Source organism: Numenius arquata, chromosome 10 (genome assembly GCF_964106895.1).
Source record: "Numenius arquata chromosome 10, bNumArq3.hap1.1, whole genome shotgun sequence".
In the NCBI taxonomy this organism is placed as follows: Eukaryota; Metazoa; Chordata; class Aves; order Charadriiformes; family Scolopacidae; genus Numenius; species Numenius arquata.
Window position 1 is genome coordinate 46,460,220 of NC_133585.1, and position 27,348 is coordinate 46,487,567.

The 27,348-nt window shown below is 39.7% G+C and overlaps 2 protein-coding genes across 2 annotated transcripts; both read right to left on the reverse strand.

Moving 5' to 3' along the window:
• Nucleotides 1–2,352: 2,352 nt before the first annotated feature.
• On the reverse strand, nt 2,353–8,074 carry PDCL2 (phosducin like 2). The gene is made up of 6 exons (XM_074155013.1): nt 8,030–8,074; nt 6,997–7,117; nt 6,420–6,510; nt 5,220–5,363; nt 2,869–3,077; nt 2,353–2,516 (listed from the first exon to the last, which is right to left on the reverse strand). Exons 1-6 carry the CDS (start codon nt 8,072–8,074, stop codon nt 2,353–2,355), a joined length of 774 nt encoding a protein of 257 aa, XP_074011114.1.
• A 4,441-nt stretch (nt 8,075–12,515) lies between these two features.
• On the reverse strand, nt 12,516–26,039 carry NMU (neuromedin U). The gene is made up of 9 exons (XM_074155129.1): nt 25,898–26,039; nt 23,186–23,244; nt 19,452–19,499; nt 19,294–19,353; nt 18,723–18,752; nt 18,566–18,616; nt 16,442–16,516; nt 13,472–13,525; nt 12,516–12,551 (listed from the first exon to the last, which is right to left on the reverse strand). The coding sequence occupies exons 1-9, from the start codon at nt 26,037–26,039 to the stop codon at nt 12,516–12,518; spliced, it is 555 nt and encodes a 184-aa protein (XP_074011230.1).
• Nucleotides 26,040–27,348: the final 1,309 nt, after the last annotated feature.

Consider the following 27,348-nt stretch of genomic DNA (forward strand, 5'->3'; position numbering starts at 1 on the left):
CGCATTTGCATTTTCTGCCAAGGCCATGGCTTAACCAAGGTCATTTTTTTAATTCTGCTTCTCTTGAAAGTATTTTAAAGGCTCCTGGAGGAACAGGACAGAAAGCTTAGAAATGATGCGGAGTTCTTATGAAACTGTTCTTCACCTAGAAATACTGTTTTTCTGGCACTTACTGTCAATGTGAGTTTGCTCAGGTGTGTAATGATAGTTTTGTTTCACTCACAAAGGTTACTTGAGAGTCAACATAATTTTCAGACGTTGCCGAAGTATGAGCACCGAATCTTTTGTGAGTTATTGAATGATGGGACTAGACTGGGCCAAAACCGCAGAAATTTCCAGTGCGCTTCCATTAACTATAGCCATGTTTCAGCAGAACAGTCATCTGCTGAGAATGTTCCTGTTTGATCTTCACTGGCATATTCAGAGCAGGATCTGTTTGAGGAAGCTGCTTTTGGAACTAAATTTCACGTCACTCCAGAATAGTAAAATCAGGAGATTTAACAAAGATGCAGACTTTAACAATCTATGTAATCCTTGAAAAGCAAGGTTCACTAACGTTCATTTCTAGACCCTTTTCCTACAAATGGTGTAACTGGCTGAGGACCAGAAACGTCTCCTTTAAACCTGTGGATTCCCTTGGATTTTGCTTTGTCACATCCAATGGCTGCAATCACAACTGCAGGGCCATGTCACTTGGATGAAATCAGGGTAACCAAAGGGGAGCTTTGGCCCTTTCCTGTCCTATCTAGTGACACGTTCCTGTAACTTCCAGTGTGACAACACGAGCGCTTGCAGAGTTGAGCCTTGTGCCTGTACGCCTCAGGGCAGGCCCAGTAGCAGGAAGGGGGCTCACACTAAGAGGAAGTGGGGGTAGTACTCCTTTTACAGCACCCAACACTGATATTCACCTGACGTGACTGTGGAATCGTATCTGAAGTCACTGATGACCTATTTACATTTAAAACTACTACTTCGCTTTAGTTTGAAGTGGCAGATAAGCCATTATCTCTGAAATGCATCTACTAGTTATCTCTTTGAATCTGCAAAATAGAAGTTTCTAGAAGTGGTGTCTGCCATTAGGTATCTACTAATACCGCATCCTAGTGGGTGAAAAAAAACCAATGGCTAATGTTAGTTTTCTTGTTCTTAGGTATTTATGTGCCAACTGTTAAGCGAACTGTTTCTGTTTGACTTTTCTTTCTGCATCCTGATGCTATAAACCATGTCAACTATATAACTAAATCTTCATTAGCACATTGAGATTGGTTTTGTACAGTTTGATTCACCACTCATAATAAAAATGCTGAATCAGGAGCGTGGTCTCTTCATTCACTCTAGTTTTGCTTATCTGCAGTTGTACTGTAAACTTTTTTTTAGGATATACTTATTTTTGTTAGGAAGGAACAACTGATCCAACTGTCATTATTCTAAGCTAGTGGGAAGATTATCCTTGGCACTGGAGAAAATTCTTGAACACCTGTCAAACAAACGGAACTGTTAGTCAATGGATTCAGGGCCAAATCCTGATTTTGTATCACTATACACGTAATTGGCTTTGGGTCACCTTTTCGGGGGAGGCACTGAGAAGGTGCTTAGCAGAGCAGAGTTCCACTACAGACTTCTCACTGAGAGTTAAAGGAGTATCTGGCACCTGTGCTGGATAAAAGGAGGAAGAAAGTATGGATTAGAGCCCACCAGCTAATACCCTCCCCTTCCCCTTCCGTTTTAGCAGAGTTTGTATGAAATGGAGAATCCAGGCTCTCGGTGTCAATGAACAGCTGTCTATATGTATCCAAAGGTAAGTATGGCTTTCATTTACTACATCCATTTTCTTCTACCAATCAAAACCAAAAAAATATTTTAAAAAATTGTTTCAATTCAAAGGAGTAAAAATACTCAAAGGAGTAAAAAACTGTATTTGAGCTAATTTATGTCAGAACAGCAGTTGAAGGAGCTGGGACTGTTTAGTATGAGGAAGAGGAGGCTGAGGGGAGACCTCATCACTCTCTACAACTACTTGAAAGGACACTGTAGAGAGGTTGGTGCTGGTCTCTTCGCACAGGTAATTAATGACAGAACGAGAGGAAATGGCTTCAAGCTCCAACAGGGTAGGTTTAGACTGAACATTAGGAAAGAATTTTTCACAGAAAGAGTGGTCGGGCATTGGAATAGGCTGCCCAGGGAGGTGGTTGAGTCACCATCCCTGGATGTGTTTAAGAGCTGTTTAGATGTGGTGTTGGGGGATATGATATAGGGGAGAACTTTGTAGTGTAGGGTAGATGGTTGGACTCGATGATCCCAAGGGTCTCTTCCAACCTGGACGATTCCATGATTCTATGCTTTAAAATTTTCTCAAGTAATATGTGGTTTCATCACATCACTACTTTCTGTATTGGTGTCTTCATGAGCAGAAATACTCCATGCTGACAGTGTTGTCATATTCACAGTGTCCTTTTGGGGGTTTTCTTCTAACTCGGTTTCTACTGCTCCAACTTCTGCTCGTTTCCATTCCAGTTCTGTAAAAACAAGTTACAATTTATTCTGATAAATGCAATAAATTCTCACTGAAAAGGACTTTTAGTAAAAGACCAAGCTCCATCTCAACAACAACAATAAATAGAACCATCCTTGCGACAACCCAACTTTATCTCAGGGAAATATCTAACCATGGAATTGCAAAATATCCATGCTTATCCAATATTCTTACCACAAAATTACATAAATTGATTCTTTGCTTTTTTAGACTTTTTTTCCTACAAAAATAAACTGCAATTTCCTACAAACTTTAAGCAGTGATCTTTAGATCTACTGGTTACAAACAACATAAAATTTTGTATAACGTGAATTATTTAAAAATATTTCTCATACCTTCCACTTTAAGAGATATTCCCCCACATTCAGCTGCTCCAATGAACCTGCCTTTTATCTCACCAGTTTTATATACAAGTATTGTGGGTAAATATCTGTCGTGGTAATTCTGAATGCAGCTGTTTACAATGGCTTTGAGAAACTTGACTTCTGGAAACTTCCTGGCTAGCAGGCTGAGATGGTCGTTAACCAGTAAACACAGTGGGATGCTAGAAAAGAATAAGAAAGTATGATGACAGTTCCAGTGTAAATGATTTGTAAAATAACTAAAAGTTATTAAAAATCAAGCCTTTGAAGAATAAACACCCCATGGCGGGGGGGTCAGAACAAGATGATCTTTAAGGACCCTTCCAACCCAAACCGTTCTATGATTCTAAACGTAGCTTTTTTCCTATAGTCTGCTTTTACTTTAATTTGTTATAAGAATTGCACCACAAATTTTATTTAGCTGCCCGGCAGAGAAGGACCTGGGGATGTTGGTCAACTGTCGGCTGAACATGAGCCAGCAGTGTGCCCAGGTGGCCAAGAAGGCCAACAGCATCTTGGCCTGTATCAGGAACAGTGTGGCGAGTAGGACTCGGGAGGTGATCGTCCCCCTGTAACTGGGCACTGGTGAGGCCCCACCTTGAGTCCTGTGTCCAGTTTTGGGCCCTTTACCACAAAAAAGACATTGAGATGCTGGAGCGGGTCCGGAGAAGGGCAACGAAGCTGGTGAGGGATCAGGAGAACAAGTCTTGTGCAGAGCAGCTGAGGGAGCTGGGATTGTTCAGCCTGGAGAAAAGGAGGCTGAGGGAAGACCTTCTTGCTTTCTTCAACTACCTGAAAGGAGGGTGTAGCGAGGCAGGGGTCGGTCTCTTCTCCCAAGTCACAGGCGATAGGACAAGAGGAAATGGCCTCAAGTTGTGCCAGGGGAGGTTCAGATTGGATATTAGGAAAAATTTTTACACTGAAAGGGTTATTAAGCCTTGGAACAGGCTGCCCAGGGAAGTGGTTGAGGCACCATCCCTGGAGGTAGATGGGTAGACATAGAGCTTAGTGACATGATTTAGTGACGGTTTTTATCAGTTAGGTTGATGGTTGGACTAGATGATCTTAAAGGTCCCTTCCAACCCAGATAATTCTATGATTTCCACCATAGGCCAGTTCATTACTTTCATAGCTACTATTTGCAATACAATTACCATATAAACCTCAGCTAAAAAAAACCCAAAACAAACCACCACACAAAAAAAACCCCTGAAACCAATGTGGGGTTTTTTTTGTTTGTGGTTTTGTTTTGGTTTGGGTTTTTTTGTTTTGTTTTGGTTTTTTTTTTTGGTTGGGTGGTTGGTTTTTGTTCACCTCCAGCCCGTTAACCTTTTAGAAGTGCGGATCTTTGTTGTAACCGACTGAGGTTCCAGAAGCCGGTTTAGGCTGTGGACCCTCGAGGAGTTCCAGCAGCACCCTCTGCTGGCCACAGGCTGGATGGCACTTGTGTTACCAGCCGTGAGAGGCACTGCAGATCTCTATTCATTCCTAAGGGATTAGGGGTTTCCTCACAGACTCGTATTTATGCAATGGTAAAGTGTAGAATTGGTTCACCAGTAAATAAAACCAATGAAAAGTAAGAAAAGCTGCTGTTTTCTTTCTTCAGATCTGTAAATCTAAGTTATTGTAATTTGAACAATTTCATTTGATTGACCTATTCCGGTTGCTCCTGGAAATAATACTCGATTCCTGAAAACTGAGGGAAAACTCATCTGCATCTAAAAAAATGCATTAAACATTTTCAGTGCTAGTTTCCAGTGCTTTTTAAAAACATCTACTAGAGTCACTAACGTATGCTGAACTAATCATGGGAGTCCTTTGGTATTTCTGCTGGATCCTCTCGCAACTACTGCTACCATGAGAGAATTTATTGGGGAACCGATAAACTAACAAATTCCCTAGCATCCTTCAGTTTTCAGAACTGAGACTTTTCCTAGTGGACTTTTAATTTGTTCAAGTTAAAGGGGAAATAAAGGTAGAATAATTCAGCTGAGAAAAGAGTCTGCAAACGAACTTCCCCTAACACAGAGAGTGGAGGCCATTTTCCCAGTGAAATTCAGCAATCTCACAGTGAGGTTCAGTAGGTGGTGGTAAGCACAGAGAGCAAAAGAAATCTTTCACATATTTAAACAAAAGTGAAGTGATTAACTCTCACAAAGCGAATTAACAAATCAAGGAGGTCCCATGCTCTGTGATTCCGTTGCCTCCAAACAATAGCTATTTCATTAGTCTGTTGCATTTCATTTTTCCTGGTATTGCTTTTTAATTACCAGTTCAATTATCGGTATTGAAGTATTCATCATCTTAAACAAGAATGTAATTACCTTGACCGATAAAGACGAATTATAACCCAAACATCCTCTGGAGCATTTGTAACTTCCTTTACATACTGCTCTCCACAAATTTCTGTCAGCTCCCCATACTTTTTCCTCCTCTGAAGACACTTCCATTCTTGCAAGCGTTGCTGCCTAATTAAAAAGTAATAATAATAATGAGCATCTTTGGAACATTTTAAATGCATTTAAAAATAATATCTAGTGCATTTCTCTCCATTACTTTTAAAAATGCTTTGAGTAACCCTTTAGCTCAAGGTCTTCTAATGTAATTTCAGAGCTAGAAAGGTTTCTGTGCTACTCTTAATTCAATAAGATAACATTAAAATACATTTTCTCGATTCATCAGTACCAGATTTGGGAAACGAGTAACAAACACGTAGCACAAGGTTTTTTCATTTGAGACAAAGTGAGAAAAAGATTGTGCAGCTACTAATTGTTTCTATGAGTCCGAAAATCAGTTTGAGGAAGAACTACCGGTACTTATACTAAATTTTATGACACAATTTAAAAATAATTCATGAAAATTGGAATGTAAAAGCAGTAGGTGGCAGTCTTCATCTACAAAAATACTTGCAAGTTGGAAAAGGAAAATGCCTCACGGATTTGTTGAACTAAAAGCAGCAATTAATTTTACTAACTGAAAGCCACTATAGAAGATTATATAATACATATGCAATGTTATTATACTCTAGCAACAGTGCATGATAATTTAGGTTCCAACTTTCACAAAATTACGTGAACTATTATTTTCCTATGAGAATACAGCACTAGATACACAGTGCTAGCACTAGAATTATTTTAGTCACTTTAACAATGCAAAAGCAGTAAGTACAGGTAGAATGCAGACAGAGGAAATGTTTTGATTGTATTAGCATTTTTCTTCTGCGTAAAAGTTCTGTGTGTACAAATACTCAGATTAATTATTTAATTATCAAGTAAAAATACTAACCAGCTTGATCTCAGTCCTTTAATGGCACACCATCCTGATATAGCTGGCACATGGTCCATACGCACAAACTCAGTGTCTTTCACAAAGTTGGAGCCATGTATGTCGGGACCTTGTTTTTCCTAATGTTCTTGTGAACGAGCTAGAAAAGGGTTACCCACGACCTACTGTCTGTCCATTTCACGAACAGGGGCAATAGTGACATGTACACTGTTAATCTGGATAGAAATACCTTACTTTACCTGTAGATTTCAATAGCTTTCCTATCGGCCTCATCAAAGTCATCTTCAGTGTCCTTCAATTCTTCAAGATTCATTCTTTCATATGGTTTCACTAGAAACAACAAACAAAAATTAGTCACCTTTTGTTCTCCGAAGTGCCTGCAAACATTTTTAATGTATGAAAAGTACTACACAACCATGGAACTAATGAAAGAAAAAGATGAACTATTTCAGAAATTACTCAACTTTGGCATAACTCTGAAAAGAAAGAAATGTATTTAAATATAACTATAGAGGAAAATACAGAAATACGGAGTGGATTACTACCAATTTCTCAGAATGTGAATCTTGTTTATACTGATTGGTTCCTTTATGAAATTATGAAAATTAGTTATCCGTACTTGGTACATACCATAATGTTTGTCACTAACTGTGTTGTATCTTTAATTCAGAATCCTTTTTAAAATAACCAAGTGAAAGTAATTAAAATAAAAGTATAAATATTGTACAATGTTTAAGTTACAAAAAGCATTATTGAAAATACCTCTATTTTTCCAATATTGTTATACTAATAGCATGTATTTTTAATTTTACTTGCCTTCTGCTTCTTTCTGCAAGTGTAAAACCATTTCTTCAGTTTCATCTTTCAGTTTTTCTTTTGGAGGAAGAATTCCAAAATCTCTCAGGATGTCATTCCATTCAGTATCTTCATTTGGATCCTGTTTTAATGTTATGAAACAAAACTAAATCAACAAATCAGTCTTGTGTGCGTTTTTTTTTTAAACCAAAACCATCCCTTTTTCACTTTGGCACATATTAAGGATGTAACATAAACATTACTTAGAGGCTGAAAAACCTTCATGGACCCTTCTCTATCATGAATATTCATTTGCCATTTTTCACTTCCGAACAGAAAGCAGCAAGAAAAAAAGACAGAAAGAAAACTCAAAATTTAAGCATAGATAAAATTATTAGTCTCCAAAATTGTCTAAAAGATATATGGAAACCTACTTCAGAAATCCCAAACTTTACACAGCTTACTTAAACACACTTAAAGAAATAGAGCATTATACAGGCAAGATTTTTGTATCAGTATTTTTATGTTACTACTAAGAATAAGGTACTGACACTGTGAATAAACCTGTAAAAGCATGCCTAGAATCAGAAGAAAAAGACCTTTTTATTTTGAGTGAATGGTTAATATTAATATGTCAGCATAAGCTACTTCATAGACCATGTTAATAACACAGGACTTCTGTAGGTGTTAAGTCTACATTTGTGGTAAGTTTAATTAAATGGTTAAGATAAAGGAACGGTACGCTATCTATAAGACTACATTTCTACTGAAATTATCACATTAAAAAAATTTATTTATTGTAACTGGACTGCTGTTGGAATAGTAGAATAGCAACACATTAGGAGGCCTCGAAGATGGATAAGAAGCAGTAAAGCAGATTTTAAAACAGGTTGTTAATCAAAAAGTGTGGTATTTTGGGCCCTGAAATGATGACTTGCTTGAAAACCTCCATAAAGAAATCTCTACAAATATGTATCAGAAACATTTAGTGATATTCATAATTCATTAATACTGTAGCATCAAATGAACAAAAAGAACATTACAAAAATGTTACCTGAGGAAACATCCAGGATTTCCACTGGCTTACTACTGTGCCCATGAGTACTACATTGACCCTGACAGCTGACAGCTGCCTCGTTGTTATTCAAAAAATCTCTTGTACAGAACTGAGCATGAGTGTAATAAAATAAATTCTAATGAAGACCAAATGCTACACAAGCCTCAAGAAATTTCCTAAAGCTAAAAGAATTTCTTTGCATTTTATCTGAAAACATACTTGAGAAATGCACAAAGAGAGTAAACAGAATCATGCTGTTGCTTGCAGGGAAGGTAAGTAGAGCGGGTTTGCGAGAAGACTCTTACCTCTGCCAGTTTCTTCTGGCATGGGTGAGGAAGCAAGACTTTGGAGGGTTTGGAGTAGAAAAGAAGTGGCAGTAGTTCATGAAAGTTCCTCCAGCGCTCCTGAGCCGGCTGCAGGCAAGGGGACTGCTACCCATATTCATTACCAGTGGAGCATTCTGGCTTTGCCGACATCTAGTGCTTTTTTTTTTTTAAGGTAAAGAGGAGATTTCATACCTGAATACTTTAATTGACTCCTTCTGCAAAGCTCCTATATCCAGATTTTGGACTAGAAATGGCAACTCCATTTGTAGTTAGTTATAATATTTGGAAAATTATTTTCTGTAACAATCTACCTCTAGGAATATGGTTGTTTCATCACCCTGTCTTTCAAATATACTAGCAAACTTACTTTATCTACATATGAAAACATAGATAAATAATTAAGAATAAGTGATGTTTTCTCCTTCTTTGATTGAAAAGTAATTGATATAATCCATTGGAAAAAATAAAAGACAAGCTCCATGTACAATCTAATTAATTTGATGGTCACTAATGGGTCTGGAATAGGAAAAACCCAAATGAAGATTTTGCTGGTGTAATTCCGCAGGGTTTGCTTACATAAAAAAAGTCCTATAGTCAGGCTTACTGCACTGCCTTCACCAAAGCAGAATTTTGACTTAGGTACAGCCAGGGTACCAAAAAATCCACAGAACTAAGCGGGCTACTCTTCCAAGGGAGCCAGTGAAGAAACACAAGTGATGCACGTGCACTTTGGCCTCCACACAAGTGCTTTAGTGTATGTTTTCCTGACTTAAGTCAGGATCAGATTTTTCCCACTTCACAGAAAGCAAATCCTTCTCCATAGCAGAAGGATTACAAAGAATCATGAGGCATTAAAAACAGTAATAAAAATAATCATAACAACTGGACAAATAATTTCAAAACCACACAACAAAAAGGACTACTGAAACAGAATTAGAGTGTAGGTAACTTAGAAGATAAGCTCTCACCACTTTTTGCCAGGAAAGATTTTGACATTTTGTGTTTTTCTGTAAAAACTTAGTTCCTACATAAAATCTTTCCATAGTATTTTACTTAAATGGTGCATTTTGTACTATTTCTTTTTAATGTTTGTAACGTTCAATATGTTTGTGCAAACAGTTGTTCATGGGACATTTTCTAGGTGCTGCTACATCTACAAAATATAAAAGCAAAAAAAAAATAAATGGATCAAGAATCCTAGATCACAGTGAACATAACAGAAACAGGTGTGTCTGATTGGTCTGAACTCCAGTCTCAAGGAAGAGAAGATCAGAAGCAAGCAGACCTTTAACAATTTTTTAACAAATTGAGTTAAATCAATGTTTCAAAAGTTAGTGTTAAGTGATCAGATGTTCAAGGTTGCAGTAACGTGCAGAGATTAAATAAATGAAAGTGTGTGTCAAAAATTTGAGAAGATATTTGACAGTGAGAGTGCAAAGGAGCCAAGCAATGGCAAAAAGTGACCCAAAGTAAATTGATTTTGGAGTATGAAGCTAGACTGCTGAAGCAGTATTACTCTCCTAGCAGGCCACAGTCCCAAGTGAAAATCTTCTCATAACACTTCTCGCTGCTGCTAATGATGCTGTTAATTACCACCAGCTTTGCCAGGGGTGATGCATATGTCAAGTTTGGGAGCCCAAAGTCTGGATAATTTCAATCCTCTCAGCCCCGACCGCTGCCCACCCGCAGCCTCCCCCATTTCCTCAGCCTCCGGGCCCCAACTCCCTCACCGCCCTCCGTCTGCCCCACCAGGGCAGCTCGGGGCTGGGGTGACCCTCTGTGCCCACCTGCATGGCTCCCCCCGGGGCTCTGCCTCTCCTCAGGGAGGCCACTGAGCCGATGGTGGCAAGAGGCCGGCGGCCGTTGGGTCGGGGAGCCCTGCCCTCACCCGTTCTAGTAATGGCGGCGTGAGGCGGGTGGTGGGCCCTGGCTGGACCAACAGCCCATGGGTCGTTGGTTACTGCTGACAAAACAGTTTCAGAAGAAAAAAAGCAACAGAAAACAAACAAGAATAAACAAAGTCCAAACAAACAAAGCCATCAAACAGGGGGCACTTTCAGTCTGGGCCACTGTAGGCCGTGGGTGTGACTGAAGGAGGCAGCCCTGCTTCCCTGCCTGCCATTCAGCCATGGCCTGCTCCTTCCATGGGGTGGAAGCTGTCAGTCGCGTGGTATAAGGCAGCAGGGGGAAACACGTAAACAAATAACCTAACTTCATACAGTATAATTTAATAAGCGTTTTGTGGTACAAGGCCACACGTTAGCTCCGACCAGGGATCATATCAAACGGGATCCTCCGTTCACAAATAATGGCACCAGTGCTGGAGGCACAGCAAACTGCAGAGGGAAAACCAGTGGGTAAGAAGAGGAAAAGGAACATCTTAAGCCGGTTTCCACCTGTTTTCCCAGCTACCTTCTGAAGTTCACCGGCTCATCCAAGCCTGCAGGAGCAGGAGTAGTAACGCTGAGGTGAGTTCAAACTGTCACCAGCCAATACAATGTTAAGAACAATAATCTGCTTCTACACTGAATGGTTAACCACTTTCAACATAATTACAGCCTCAACATTGTATTTTAACACAACTCTGGTGTGAAAACAAACTCAGAGAGAGAAGCTAGGAATATTGTGAGGCTAACTTGTTCTTTCGAGTCGAATTTCTTTAGTTCTACATGAAAAACACTTGAGTTTTCAAATGGATCCTAATTCTTGAAGAATGTAATTAACACAATTTAGTCATCTTCTAAATGAGAATTGTACTGCATCTGTGTTCTTAATAGCTAAAAACAAGACAGCTAAAAAAATGATGTTTTTGTATTTCAGTTGATTTAAGTAAAGGTATTTCTTCAAAACAGGCAACTTATTCAATTTCCTTTAGTTAAGGGAATAGAGATTCTAATTTTTTCAGCCAATGAAACACTATTAACCTTAAGGCTTATTGAGGACTGCTGACTCCTTTATCATCAATATAGTTCTGTAAACCACCTGCAAAGCACTTATCTTGACCCTGCAGACTGCCAGAAGTCCACAGGCTACAGTGAAGCAAGTACAGGGGTAGAGAACATCATCTTGCAGAGAACATCATCTTGAAAAGCCAACCACACCTTTTGTTTTGCCTCCCTAGATAAACCATGATTTCAAAGACTGCGCAAATCACTTACAATATCTTCTGAAAAGAAATCACTGGTCTACATCGCAAACATTCTCATTAAAACAACCCTCTAACTGAGTGCTTTTATTTATAAGGGAAAATAAATGTACATAACAGTGTTGTTAGAGGCAATGTCTGTTACATGCATACACTGTGACTTTTCTACAGTCACATTACACACAGTTGTAAATATCATAACACTACAAAACAAAGAATTTTAATATGCTTTTAATATAATCAACAAAGTAAAGAAACATTTGAATCCTAACAGGATCTATTTTAAGAACATTTACATTCTAGTGATTTTTAATTGTACATTGGCGATGAATAATTTTTGTAAGGAAAACAGCATGTCCATGTACTCAGCATTCCTGCAGCATTAGTTCTAGGTCAGGAATCTAAAATCCTGAAAAATAAGAACAAGCTTTAGCTGTTGGTACAATATAACACTAAATACTAAATACTTAAAATATGATATAGATGTAAGATGTATTAGAAAACAGAGCATTATAATATTGGCATAGGGAAACTTTATTATATCACTCCAAATCCAAATCAGCTCCAGAGACCTGAATGATTTGAAGTTAAATCCTGAAGCCTGTACTTAGTTTCAGTGTGAGTCTTTTTGCTGTGTAAGAACAGGGGGATTACCCCAGGACGTCAATACGTGTTTCATAGCTAGTTGTATCAGTTCTTCCGGACATACACTTATCATCATTGTTAACTTTCTAAACTGCTTACAGATGTGGGATATTTTCCATTTCTTGCTGCCTGAAACAGCTGTGTATTCTCAGTTCTAGGAACTGAAGACCTACAGCTTCTACTCACTTTGCTTGAAGATACATGAATTTAGAACATCTGAGAAAGGCTTGTCTGCAGAACTGTAAATTGACAAAACAGTAAAAGGCTGTCTGAGACTACTCCTCAACATAAATATTGTGCCCTATTTGTATAAAAAGAAACTAATTTAAATATAGATTGTGATTAAAAGCCTTAAATAAGTACCTCCTTAGCGAAAATCCACTGATCTCCTTCCGTTGCGTGGCTGAAAGACAAATACTCAATCAGCACTCCATAAAACTGACTGGTTTCAGTGACAAAGCCCCACGCAACTTGGTATGTATAGAAATTGGGAAATTTCTTAGTTCCGTCAACGTGATCATCACTAAAGATAAACCTGAAGCCAGTTACTATTTCATGTATATCCACCTTTGGAGGAGAATTATACAGTAAACATTACTGTATACAGAGTGAAGAATGAATTATACTCATCTTGTACGATTTTATAAGGGGGAGAAAGCCACAAGAAGTCACTCTAAGAGACCATTATCACTAATTCTTTTCGCATTTTCTTAAGATGCGCTTCCAGATTGTTGTTATTATTGCAGTGTGTTTGTTGTAATTAACAAAGAAACACATGTCACTCAATGAATTTTTTAGACTGTTCTTTAATGTAGGCAAAGAGTTTCTCCCTTTTCACCATGGTCATTTTAGAAATATTTGCACTACAAAGGAACGTGATACAAAGTCTTCTAAAGCTGATAAAAAATCTCTTGCTGAGCTTGATAAGAATTTGCTTTTCACTCTGGCATCATGAATGCATAGATGTGAATATCATCAATAACTTTGGCCTGTTGTAAGAACTCTGCAGATCCAATCCTGATGCATAAGAAATACAACTATACAAACTTGCCTCCTTCTCATTAACCACTTTCTTATTTAAATAGGAAAAAAAAGATTAACCAAAACCAAGAGAATTATTATTAAGTTTGACTTGCCAACTTTAACTTGCTTAATCTTGCAAAAATGGAGTAAAAAGGCATTAAGATGAACAGAATAGTTTCATTCTCATGAGAATTTCTGTATCTAGTTTCTAATCTTACTGGGCAAAGCATAAGGAAAACAGAAAAGTGTCTGTTTCGCTACATCACAAAATGAAAAGAAAAATAGCCAAACAAACCATACCCTGTAGAAAAAGTAGCCTCTACTTTGAATCCCTCCAGGTCCTTGAAGCTCTTCCTGAAAAAAAGTATTTTAAATCATATCTATTCTTGTAAGTCAGTTCATATAGAGGGATTATTTATGTACATATTAAAAGTATTTCTTCAGTACTACTGTACAGCCTTGCCCCTTAAGGCATGCTTTATATATATTTCTCCGCATCAGTAACACAAAGTTCACGCTATCATGTAGAAATAGCAGAAAACACAGTTTTAGTTCTGTTCAGATTGCTGTGGAATGGTACTAGTAATGGCGGGCAGCCTTTGACTTCCACTTCCCAGGTTTCATTACCCAGACACAACCAGAGTCTTCGTGGTAGCGGAGTCTCTACAGACAAGATCAAGTTGGTCTTTGCACCTCACAGAAGGACAACAATGCAAAGCTTAAAAACCACAAGTACTTGGGATCCAGCCCAGGAATGAGATCCTCAACTGTTTACAAAGGTATATCTTCATCACCCCTCTCACATTAATTCCCCCAAAAAAGACCAGTCCTTATGATATTCTACCCTGTCCGTGCTGCACACAATGAGAAACAGCTGCCTACTGATCCATACAGCAAGGGAGGGGAAACTACCGATGAAGAAAATACAAATTCCATTCAAATGTAACAAGTACAAAGCATGAAGTATCCGGGTATTTTAATGAGACCTTCATGATTAGAGAGCACATAAGCTTAATGACAGTATTTTCTTTGCTTGCGTTAATACCAGGTACGTGAGTGAGGGGTCTGACCCGCAGGTGGAGAGACAGGCCAACTCAGAAACAAAACAGTTCGAATCTTCTGCTTAGCAGAACATAAAATTTAGATGGAATTTATTTAGCAATGAAGGTATTTCTCAATTTAAAAATGATGTCATGTGATCTCTTGATCACAACCAGAATTGTCATAGAAAGCAATCATTCCATGCTCTATTTTAATGTGGTAAGAATGGTGTAAAATAGGATGGCTCCCATCATTTCCTAACACAGGAATAGCTTCAACGCAAGGTAGCTTTCCAATGAAGTAGAGTTTAAGCTATTTTTTGAGTTTTCCTTTAATTTCAACTTAAGTTCATCAGGTATGATGAACCAGTTTCTTTGCCGTAGGTAAAACATGTATGATTTTTATTCCTAACGTCCGACTCATTCTAGCATTACCTGGGTTTGAAATATCCATCTCAGATCTACCATCTGTTCAATACTAAAGGGGTTTTAAATTGGAAAAGGCTAAAAATTTGCCTATTAGTGGGGGTTTGTACATTGCCATTGGAGTGTCCAATGGTATTTATATTTCATTATTTTTCTACTAATTCTATTCAATGTGTGAACAAATATAAAAACAAAACCAAAATAGGCAGCTGTTGCAAGTTAAGGAAATTATCTAGAACATTAAAGGAGCCAAGAGTACAATTACTAATATAGAATTATGATTTATTTTATGGACTTTTAACATGTTAATATGCCATTTGCTACTTAGAACCAGACACCTCTTAGAGAAGGTTACATTGTTTCCTGGTTTGATTTCATCTCAGGAGGTTGGTATTAGAAAACAACTGAAGCTAAAATTTGCCTTCATTGTAACATTTGCCTTGTAACTTCCAAGGGTTTGGAAATATTAAAAAAACCCACCCTAATACATTCTGTACTGTGCATGCATGTATATTCCCAAACCTGCATGTGTATATGTATACAGAAACATGTATTAATGAAGAAGTGTGTTTATTTAGAGTTTAGTGCCTGCCCTCTAGAAGTTATCTGGTTCAACCTCTTTGATTGACTTGCCAACAAAGTCTCTTGTGTCTCCTGCCTTAGATCTTGTTATGTCAGTCAAGATGGAGCTCAAGAGGAATCAAATTCATGACAAAATCTAGTATCAGTCCAAACTGGGAAGAAAGAATAAGTTTAATAAAGTATGTTTTCTCCTTTGCCCATCCACTTTTTCAATTGTCAACCTTGTCTGGTCAGGGAGAGAGGTGGGTGTGTTTATGTACAGCAGATTCTGGTTTTCTTTCCAGTGTGAGAAGAAAAAAATAAATTCAGCACCAATCCAACCCTTCCTGAAGCCCAGCCTGTGACACCAGAGTCATGTAGTCCAACCAGAGCTGGGCAGCCCGCAGGAACTGCTCTGTGGGGGACCGGAGTTCCTCTGCACGTCTTAGGCAGAGTTGCTTTGGTCTTCTACTGGTGTCAAAGTTTACTGATGCCATTTCCCCATCAGCCCATCTGCTATAGTCTCTGGGAAAGATGGACTTAGAGATTTCTCACAGTCAGGGAATATTTGCACTATTTTTATTATTGATGGCAGATCAATAATAAATTGCATTTGCAGCAAATATACCCAAATTTTATGACATTTTGGAAACAATGGTACTATTTCTCTCTATGAGAAACTTCTGTTCCAAAACACACTATTTTTCTATGGAAGTTCCATGGTTTCTATTAGTTCCATGGAGAACTTTCTTATCTGCACTTTAAGTTAAACAGTAAAATCACCGATAAATCACTTGGAAATTCTTAGTGCTATGTCATAAACAGTATATGTTTAAGGAGTAGATATGGTTTGAATTCCAAACAGGCTAAAAAAAAAAAAAAAACCCCGTAGAAAATATGACTCAACTGCAATATAATGGTACAGATAACTTTGCAAGTATTTTTCTTTTTATAAAAGAACTCACAATCCATTTTGGTACCTGGGCTCTGTGTTCTATCACTGCTCTGTGTTAAGTGTATATTCAGTGGGTTTCTTTGTTTTAAATTTTAAATATCAGCAGGATTATTTTTCTCTAATTAAAACACAGCAAAACCTCGTATTTCTGATGAAAGTACACTTGTGCGATATTAAATCACGAAAATAAAAACGTTATGAGCAGAAAGGTCTAGGAGGACATTTTTAGAAGAGCTAACAAATCACAAAGTGTAAGAATGCAAACATGCAGAGTTTAAGATTACATACGTCCACTTTGTATCTCTTCAATCTTCTCTCATTAAGCTGGGGAACGAGCTGCAGCAAAGGATGCAGGACAGAGGACTGAGAGGACACGAACACAGACACATAAGCAACAATGAAATTTGGAGCGTACGGTGCAAAAAAAGTCTCTTCCCACAGTATTGGCTTATGGACCAAACATGCACCAAAAAAGGACTGAAGATGTTAATTGAGAAACTTATTTTTTGAACATTTGGACTTGAAAACAAACAGATAGCAACATTTATATTTACACTAGGACTGTGACTCACACAGTGATGGAGGGAAAAGCTGTGTCCTCACCTCTACTCACTGAAAATTCAGAACCGTTTACAGACTTCTTGCCCAGGCAATTGCAATTATTCAGACTTTGATCAGCCTCTGGGAGTGGTACAGAGAACACTTCCACACACTACTCCTACTAACATTTCTACTATTATCTGTTATGGAAGTTAGCAGCTTCAATCTCCGTTGTAATGAAAAGTTCATTTGACTTCAAAGTAACTTCAGAAAATTAAGAATTTTTTTTTTTTTTTGCTAGAAAAGAGCGTACAGGATGGATCCATTCTCAGGGGAAATTTGTAACTGTTGCAGTGGCCACTGTACCTAAGAGACAAGCTCAAACCATGAAATTCCTTGTCTTCAACAAGACTTTATGCTTGCAGACAGCCTCGTTAAGCAACGGTGGCATTGTGTGCAGTGTAAGTGCCCCCCTGGCAAAACACAACCACATGGGCTTGTGGAGAGAGGTCCACCATGAGGAATAAAGTAGAAACCCCATGTTCCATCAACCAATTTCAACCTTCAACTCATGTAAACATAATTTTAAAAATATCGCATTTTTTAACCAATACTTCTTAGAAAAGTGATACGCCAAATAGAAATATAATTTATGGAATAACTAGAGCTACCAAAGTGATAGTGTATTTAGTAGGTAAAATGAACTTGCCTACTTGGAGCCAATTTTGCACTGTCTGCCCTAAGGTAGGCAACGTGGCATCATAATGGCTAAAAAAGTAGAAGTCTGACATGTAGCGGAGGACTTAAAGAGCATCTCAGCTCTGTCTTGCAGTCAGTGGAGAGAGGTTAATAAAGCTGAAGAATGATGGATCTCACCTAAGTCAGTATCTCTGAGAACGGGGCTGGAAAAGAGTCACCTGAACAGCTAAACCAGAAGGAAGTGAGAAAGCAGCAATTCCCGAGGGCAGGCAGGGGCAAAAGCATTCGGGATGGGGACGAGGGGTATGCAGTGACCTCTTAAATAGAAATAGCTCATCTCATTGTGCCCTGATTACCATCAAAACCTCCAGAGCAGTTCTGTCATGAAAACACTGACCCCAGCGTCAGCAATATCACTATCTAGGAAATATACCAATTATTTCTGAAGAAATGTAAAGACCAAGGCAAAAATGAACATTAACTTATCAGATGATTGTTAAGAAGTGAGAAAAAAATGAGTATGTTGAACTTTCTCGAAATCCTGTCATGCACAGAAAAGACACATTGATGCACAGAAATAACAGATAATGTTTGCAATTTAAAAGCAAGAATGGATCACCCATAGTCTGGTTTATATTGTTGTCTTATGGGAATATTGTTATATCAACAATACCAGGCTATTTTTAAAATCATATTTTTCATTTAAAATATAATTCAAATTCTGAGTGAGACTTAAATACTATTTTGCTTGATACATATTTATGACATGCACAAATAAATACATACAATTTAATTAATAATGAATAAAAATTCATTAAGAGTTCTTGATTCTTGATATTTATGGTCATGTTCTCAGCTTCTATATATCCACATTGTTTCACTGCATATGTTCTGTTCCAGTACCAGAAACAAGCTTTTGATCTTATTCTAAAAAATTGTAACTACAAGTTTAAGATGCGGTTGGGATTCTTTGAGTGTTTGGTTGGTTTTTTGCACTCTTGGACAGTATCAATGATCCTCCTCCATGTTATTAAAACACATTCTATATCTTAAATGCAAAGCTCCCCATTCTGAGCTCGCTGTGCAGTGGGAGAGACTGCTGCAAAAAGGAACATTGCCTTGTTTTTATGTACAAGCACACGTGTACTCACAAGGAGGTGCTATGCCACTTACCGTGATGTCTGAGTTGCCTGAGTCATGAGTCTTAGAATAATGAAATAAGAACTGTTCAAAAAAATTAAAAGTGGGGTTTTACTACAAAACAGGGCAAGGGTGTTAGGATTTTCTTGACAATTTTAGTGTGATCGTAAAACATACATAGAAATCTTACCCTTTTGGTGTTGTCTTTTTCATCTAAACCCTGTAGGAATAACAATTGGTAGAGAAGCTTTTATTTGTTAAAAAAAAAAAAAAAAGCGCAATGGGCAATTCTGATTACATTATAAACTTTTCAGTACTGGATTGGAGTATTGTCCTTCCTTGACAAATATATTACATGTCTTTCCTTATCAATGTAACTACTCTTTTCAAACTCTGTAGAGAGCACTGATTACTCTCCAGTAGAAGAGTAGGTGGGTTTAGCAGATGCTCCTCTGTATATCCCTAGACTCTCGTAAGTAAATATCTTTTTCCACTGAGAGCTCATTGTTTTTCTAATCTAAAGCAATAAAAACATCTGAAACCTCGTATTCAACCTGGAGATTGTTTTCCAAACGTTGGAGTCTCCCTGCTGTCTTTAATAGGTGTTGAGTTAGGACACAGCATTTCAGAGTAAGAACTGACAGTATCACTTCCAGCACTGAGTGACACTTCCCGTACCAGGTCCTCAGAATTCATTGTAGTCACTGGCACACTGAGACATCAGGCTTCAGAAATTCTAATTAGTCTTTTGTGAGTGTTACCTGTGGTTTCTGGAGAAAACCCATGACCAGAAAGCAAAGTTCTTCCAGTGCGCTGGACGCCTAATGTAAAGAAAACATCAACTCAGGCATCAGACTTCCAATCCTACTGCATGTAACAAACAGGATCAAAATAATAAAGTAACCTGTGTCTGACTCACCTGAGGTTGAGAAACTCTGGACAGGTAGGCAGAACATGCATCGTCTATCTGTAAAAGTTCACACAGTCCTTTTTTAGGAAGTCAGATTAATAAAAACAAGTGAAATATGTATCTTTTCAAAAAGAATTCAGTGCAGCCAAAGGTACGGCAAGCTTGTCCACCATAAGGAATTCTTACAGGTACATTCGTGAAATATTTTATATTTAAGGGAAAATAGCCCTTGACCAAATAAGCAAATTTATATTTGTTTGATCACAAAAAACACATATGTATCTGGGTCCTTTATTCTCTTACTCCACTCACATCCCTCCCTACTTTTAGCCTTCCCAGACTAAGCCATATTTTAAATTATGATTTTAAGCATCTGGGGTAGGGACTATGAACTTACATCTCTTCTGTGGTACCTTTGGATTATACAAAACTGTAAAGAAAATGACAAAGTAAGTGATTCAAAGAGCAGTCCTCCAACACCCCTCTTCCGATTGGATTCCAGCATCCCTGCAGGTGCGTGAGAACACATGCATCTCTTGAGTGATTATGTATGTGCCAGCACGTCTTATGCAGTCCAGTCAATTTGTTTGAGTCCCCAAGCAGCCAACACCCAAGGTTTGCACTGATTTCTTTGGTAAATGAACAGTCTTACAAGATTTTGTTTAAAGGAGGTGGTTCCCAAATCACAGTGCTAGTAAGAGATATATTCAATATATTTCAAGGGATCTAAACCCAAAGAGCACTGTGGAAGAAGTCATTGCGCTTGAACTTAGACACATCAGCACAGGATGGAATGTTACACACATAGACACAAAAATAAATCCACAAACCCCACCAGCCATTTCATCTGGATCAAAATAAATGTCTATTTTGCTCTGCATCTCATCTCCAAATCTGGCCATACATCAGCACGCAGGGAAACACCCAAGAAGAGACCAGTGGTCCAGTAAAACCCATGCTCTCCAGCCACAGTGGATTTCTGTGCTGTGAATTTGACCAGTCTCTCCCTGGACCATTGTAAACTTTTGGCATCCCCAGTGTCCTGTGGTTTCCTGAACACTGCACTTCCATTTGTCTTGAGCAGTCTTTTCAAAGCCACCTTCGATCAGTGCTATCACCATCTTGTCTTGGAGGAAGTAATGAGTATGTGATCCCTACCCATCGTCTCCCTGCTGTTCATGCCCTTGTGTAGAAAATTAATCATGTCTTCTTTTTGTTGTCTCTTTGCCAAGACAACAGAATCCCATGCTACTGAACCAATTTTGGTGGAGTTATCAATTGGGGAGGAAGAAGAAGGGGAATAAAGGGCATTGGAATTCGTGGAAATAATATTACCAGTGCTGAAAGCTCAAAGTTGTCTGTACGGAAAAGAAAAAAATCTCAAGTACTCCAATTGAAGCTGCATAGTTTAATAATAATTAAAAAAGAGGCTTAACTTTTCAGTGTATAACTTTAAAATCATATCATTAGCAAGCTGCATTGGTATGCACCATTTCTGGCATAGAATATTTGATACCATTTGTCTAGATGCCAGAAAGCTTTGCCAGTCATCTAGTTCATAGACGGCATTAAAATTACTTTTTTTTAAAGTAAAGAGAAGGTAATGCAATGGATTTTACGATTTTGTTATAGGTAAAAAGCCCTAAACAACACTCTTTAGCAATGAAAACATTAACTGAAAAAAAGCAATAAACAAATAATGCATATCTGAGTACTTCAAGACAAGAGATGATTCATTTCTCTAGAGACAATCTGCGAGAAAGCATTAGCAGAGAGAGTGGGAAAGCTAATAGCCCGCAGAATTCCCCCTTCAAAGAGTTTTTGTTGGTAACGCATCCTCCCCGTTCTCTTTTCCCTTCATCGTGCATTTGCTCGTCTCCGGGTATATTAGTTCAGCTTCACCACTTTTGGAGTAAGAAAATGTAGAGGGAGAAATCAGCAGCGAATGAGATAAACTCAGCTGAAGTCATTTGCAAAGCCTACACTAAAAATGTGCTTTTTCTTCTTGGTGAGGGATTTTATTGTTGTTTTTTATTGGTTTCTTTGCTTGTTTTGTAGTTGGAGGTGACTATTAGCGGACTATCATAATTCAGCAGCAGGACAAGACACCGTGCCTCAAACACAAAGCAGTATCTCTCAGCCAGAACCTGTGTGGACAAAGCAAAGGCTGAGGAAATGCCACAGTTTCTGTTAATTCCCTTAAAGAAAAAAAAAAAAAAGTAATAGTTCCTATCATCACTGATGCACTGGGGTTGATTAAATAACATAAAGAAATGAAAGGATGTGAGAGACGAGTAAAGGAACACAATACTTAGTTAGAAGGTTCCCGTATTTATAAATTTGGAGTCATTCCTGGAAAAGATTGAATTAATTTAGAGGCGGGGTTTCTCCTGGATGGTCCGCTAATAAAGTAACAAACTGGGAAGAACTGATGCTTTTCATTCCAGGAAAATCTGGTGAACTAGTATGGTTCTGTAATCATGTTGTTTTAGGGTAAAACCCTATGAGTCTAATTCTCTCTCCTTAGACCCTCTCCAGTCCTGCATTATTCTTGCTAAAATAGTAAGTATTATATTGGTTATGTTACATAATTTTACCCAGAATTTAGTATCTTCTGCATACTTTTTTGTTCACTGAAATCAATGGAAACTTTGCCTTTGCCTCCAGTCATTGTAGGGACAAATACTGTGTTACAAATCGCAAATCTTAGCAATTGATGCAGAAACGTGTAAAGCAGCAGTTTTAATCCAGAATGTCTCGTTTTCATAAACTCCTTAGAGCTACCAGAGCTACTACTCCAGAGCTACCTTACTTCCCACTTTTTCCCAGGAGATAAAGACCAGCAGGGCTTGTTCAAGTGCTGGTTTAGGTTCATGTTGGTGTTTGAGTCAACACTTCCCAAATGCTCTATGGGGAGCGGGCAGGAAGGGAAGTGCCTCCTGTAGCACCCACAGGAGGAAGAAGTTGGCTCTCTGCATCTCTACCCCCGATGAGTCCTTTGCTTCCCAATGTTACCAGAAGCTACAAAATTAAATGTCGAGGGAGGACTTGAAGGTTACAGCAACTCCAGGGCACCTGAGTTGCCAGCTAAACCCTCTCTGCGTGTTACGCCCTGTCATTCCACCTGTTCAAAAAGGGCAGGGAAGAGCCCGTGTTAACACACGTGTCACGTCCTGGAGCCAAGACACATGTTCCTTTCAAAGGTGAGAGTGGAAGTCATGATAACGATCACTAGCAAAATGTTAGAGGGGCTAATTGACACCGTACATTATCCTTTAACTAGCAAATTGAGAGGATTAAATACAGAGTCCCAGCCCTGCGTGCGGAACAGAAGAAGCAAGAGATAAGATTGGATGAGTTGAAACAATTGTGTACAGCCTATAAAAATACCAGACGGGACACCATGTTTTTTCCAGGGACAGTGACTGCCTGGTCATGGACAGTTAAATGACACCTGTTATCAAACATAGCTCTCCACTGAGCCAAGACAATCTTTTCCCTGAACGACATCTCAACACCCAACTCAACATTCTGCTGGAGCAACTGTTCAGAAAATCTGGAAAACAAGATGTTTCACCTCTTTGCTGATGTCAGGATAGGAGATGTGCGGGAGAAGCGGAACTGGAAGAAGAAGGACCTCAACTCCATGCAAGAGAAACACTGGAGAGTGAGATGTGACCGTAGGAAGGGTGGGCACAGAAGAAATGGAGTCTACTGTAGGGCAGTGCACAGATGATGCTTACCTCTTTCCACAGCTGCAAATCCTGATCTGCCTCGAGTGCTTGGGATGGCATCGGTGCACCTGGAAGCACAAACCGTGCTTAGCAATGCTGTACAGCAAAGGTCCTTTGTATAAGTATCCTGTGTCAGTGATTTAAATAAAAACCCTGAACACAAGATGGTACCTAACACACTTATCATTGCCCAGTAGTTTCTGCCTGCTCTATGTCAGCAACACAGGAGGCTTCTTCACAAGTTCACAGCAGATATGGACACTGACATCTCTTAGCAATAAACAAGTGTGGAAATCACTCAGCTTTCACCAGGGGTCAGGATGGTGTTAGTCCTTTCTCAGTGATAAGTAGCAGGCAAGACAGTTTGCATGGCAGTTCTCGAATGCCAAGACCTGCTCAGGAAAACACATTCCAGCCCCTGCAACGTGGAGCTTCCTGAGACCTGAGCTCACCTCCAGCACACACATCGCAAGGCGAGAAGGTGGACCCTACCTCTTGCTTTGTTGCATGTCACAGTTAAATAATTAAACCTGTGCTATGTAATGTATGCTTGCATGTGAATAATAGCCATGACATGAGGCGATAGTACATGTGGAACTAGCTTTATTTCCTCTCTCTGGTGTGTGTGATGTGGAAAAGCTCAGTCCTTTAGAAGACTGAATGTGTTATTAATTGCATAATGCTTGGCTTGGGGGCAGCTCCTTTCTCCAACTCTGCCCATCCAGGCTACCAACCTGGAATTCACTGTCTCTGGTCCCTTCTGACCCAGCACCAGAACAGCCACCTATATTAAACAAAAAAGCGGTGATGGTAGACTTAGCTGGAATGGCCAGGTGAGCAGGGTACAATTGCGCATCACCTCCATTTCTTTTTACAAGTAATACTAATAACTACAACAGTGTTTAGTTCCGGGCATTAAGAGGTAGATTTCAAAACCATAATTTGGTACTGGTACAAACTTAAGCTGACTAATTATTCTTGATGTTTGTTTTCCAGGGAAAAAAAAAAAAAATTAAGAGGGGTCTTAATTTCACCCTATGTAGAAGTGGGATATTTCTGAAATCTCTAGGAAGTTTGCATAATAGGAAAACTGCTTTCCAATGAAAATTTGTTTTTGGGTTTTTTTTAATGTTTACTTTAGTTCAAGGAATAACTCCAAATAAATGAAAGGTGCTACAATTCTCTTACTTTGTTTTCTGTTCTTAAATTAGTATATTCCAATTGGAGTATTGCCTGGGACTGGTGTCCTGGTTGTAGAACTGGGCAACACCTCAAATCAACACACTTTCCCCATTAAAGCTTTGCCTGCCTGTCACTGAATGCTGTTGCTACCATCGTGTGTTCCCAAGGCTTTCCAGGGGGAGCAGAAGAAATCCAGTAACCTGTAAAGCTTAGGGCAGCAGGCAAGAAAACCTGGATATTACAGCTTGCTTCGCCCCATCCAGAACAGTGCTGCAATCACTGTAGGACTTCATTCATTTACGCACATACACAGTGGCGCACACAGGGAAATAATAAGTTATTTTGTAATATACACAAAATAGCCATAGGGAGGAAAAAAAAAAAAAAAAAAAGAGTGCTATTGAGGAAAGCAGTCCTATTCAAAAGGAACATATAGGAGGAAATCCTCCTACAAAATTGATGCTGTCCATGATATATTTGTTCCCTTATCCTTCAATTCTGCCAAATTCTGAAAACTCAGCTTCTCACAAGGCAGCAGAATGGCAGCTGCAGAGTTTCAGTCAATTTTCTACCTGGGGTTCACTTCTTGCATCTTCTCTCCACTGCTCTCCCCACACGATCATTTCTGCAAGAACAATAACTAAATACTGTGTGCCATTGCCTTTCCTTGCCCTCCTTTTCCTTCCCTCTCCTCTGTCACATCTCCAGAATTTATTTTTAACGGAACATTCCGTATACTGTACTCAGATTCCTTTGATTCTTGATGTTAAAAAAACGCATCAAACCAGAACAAAAATTCCTGGTGAAAGTAACTCACACACATATAATACAAACAAAACAGAACTGTTCTTTGCACAGAAACTTATTTTGTAATGTTACTCCACAAGGTATAAGTAGTTAATCTGTCTGGAGTGGGAAAATAGAATATAAAAGAGAGTACATTTTGTTAATAAGCCCATTAGCTGTACTTGTTTGACAAGCACTCCCTGTTACAAAAAATAACATCTTTCAGGTGGAAGACGGCATTTCAAATTAAATCAAGATAATCAAGCTCTATGCTTAAAGCAGCCCTATCCTTTCCCACTTAACCCCACCCCCAGAGACTCCTCATGCAATAAATATCGCTTCAGGTTGGGCTAAGCGACTTCCAGAGGGTCCCAATTTTTCCTACAATTCTGTGGTACGTCTCAGAATTAGCTTTTAAATCAGAGTAAATCATATTTAAAATGAAATTGCTTTTAACAAAAGCAACTTCCCCAAGTTACTGGCATGTAGTTTTGCCAAGACAGGATAATCCTGCCGTGATACAGGAGGAACCCCCCCAAAACCCAACCCCTGAAGCCGTGCCCAGCAGCACCGGCCCCCTGCGCATCCCTGCTTCTCCCCCGGCCCCGCATCCCACCCCAGCCCGGTGAGGCGGCGACTCGCCCTTGCAGCCCCCTCGCCAGGCTGGCAAGCTGAAGGGTCACCTCCCTCCCCCCCCCCCAAAAAAAAAAAACCCCAAAATATCGAAGGGGTTGCGAGAGGGATGCTCCTCACCTTCGCAAGCAGACATCGAGGAGGCGAGGAGGAGGAGGAGGAGGAGGAGCGAGGACCCCGGTGGCGCCGCGCCGTCCCCTGCCTTCCTCCGGCATCGCTGGGGGGTGGCCGCGGGGGGCTGCTGGTGGCAGAGGTGTCCCATGCCCGCGGTGTCCCCTGCGCTGCCAGCCGCTCTTCTGGCCGTGCCCTCCCTCCCCAAACTTTTTAAATCTCCCTGACACGTGGACGAGCATCAGGCTGAGCCGGGGAGGGCTCTCAGCCGCCCTGCCCACGCTGCCCACCCTGCCCCTGCTCCCCCAGCCTGGCAGGGAAAAGCCATCGAGGACCTGGGTGGGTGGCTGGGATGGGGGGGCTCTGAGGATGTGCACCCACCCACCCGCAGGACCAGCCGGTTGCTGGCTTTTCTGGAGGACCCCCTGCTGCAGGGGGATGACCGGTTCCTGACTTTCCCCATGCCTTAAATACACATAAAATGCCACGCTGTGGCACAGAACTCAGTGATGTGGTGATATTTGGGGATTAAAATAGTAATTCCGTGCTTAGCAAGTCACTTTACTTAATATACAGCCGCAGACCTTGGTGCCAGGTGTTATTTATACCTGTAGGCAGTCAAAGCAGCTACATGATAAGATGTTCAAAAGCACACACACCCCAAATCTGTAAAAAGACCCTTCGGCAGCTTAGTCCAGCCGCCCCTGAAACGTCGCAAGCCCCATTTTACCAAATTTGCTACCCAAGCCTGCGGGAGCCCGAACCACCAGACCATGCCCAGTCCCAGCAGGTCCTGGCTTTCTCCAAAGGCACATGCCTGACTGTCCCCGCTCCCTCAGCATTTGATCCGGGATGATCCTGCCCACCTGAGGTGCTGCCCCAACCCCGAGATGCTGCGGAGAGCATTTCAGGGCAGCATCTCCCAATTTACAGTCTATCCTTATGATTTGTTTCCACTTTTTTTTTTTTTTTTCCCGTTCACTCCTATTTTTTTTTTTTGCTTGTTTTCTTTTTTCTGACTTTTAAAAGAAATACTACATCACGGTCCAGCAACGAGACAGCGGTACAATATTAGAGATTGTTTTTTTCCAAAACACCGTTTGGTTCTTTTTGACCATTTCACTGAATTTCACTGAATTTCACTGAATTCTTAGAGTTGGAAGGGACCATAAAGATCATCTAGTCCAACTCCCCTGCCGAAGCAGGATTGCAGTGGGTTTTGCCTTGGCAGGGGGGTGGAGTAAAGATGCTTGACAAGAGCGGTGGGTGTTACTGTGAAACCAGAGGTGATTTTCATTTATAACCGAGGCGTTGCTGTCTGCTCTTTGCCCTTACCCTTATCAGGGATGTGAGCTACAAATGGTGCTCTGCCACCGTCAACACTTTGACAAGCCGTCAACGTTTTGAAAGCTCTGCCAAGCAGCATGTTAAGATGCTATAAAATTCTCATAGTAAGAGAA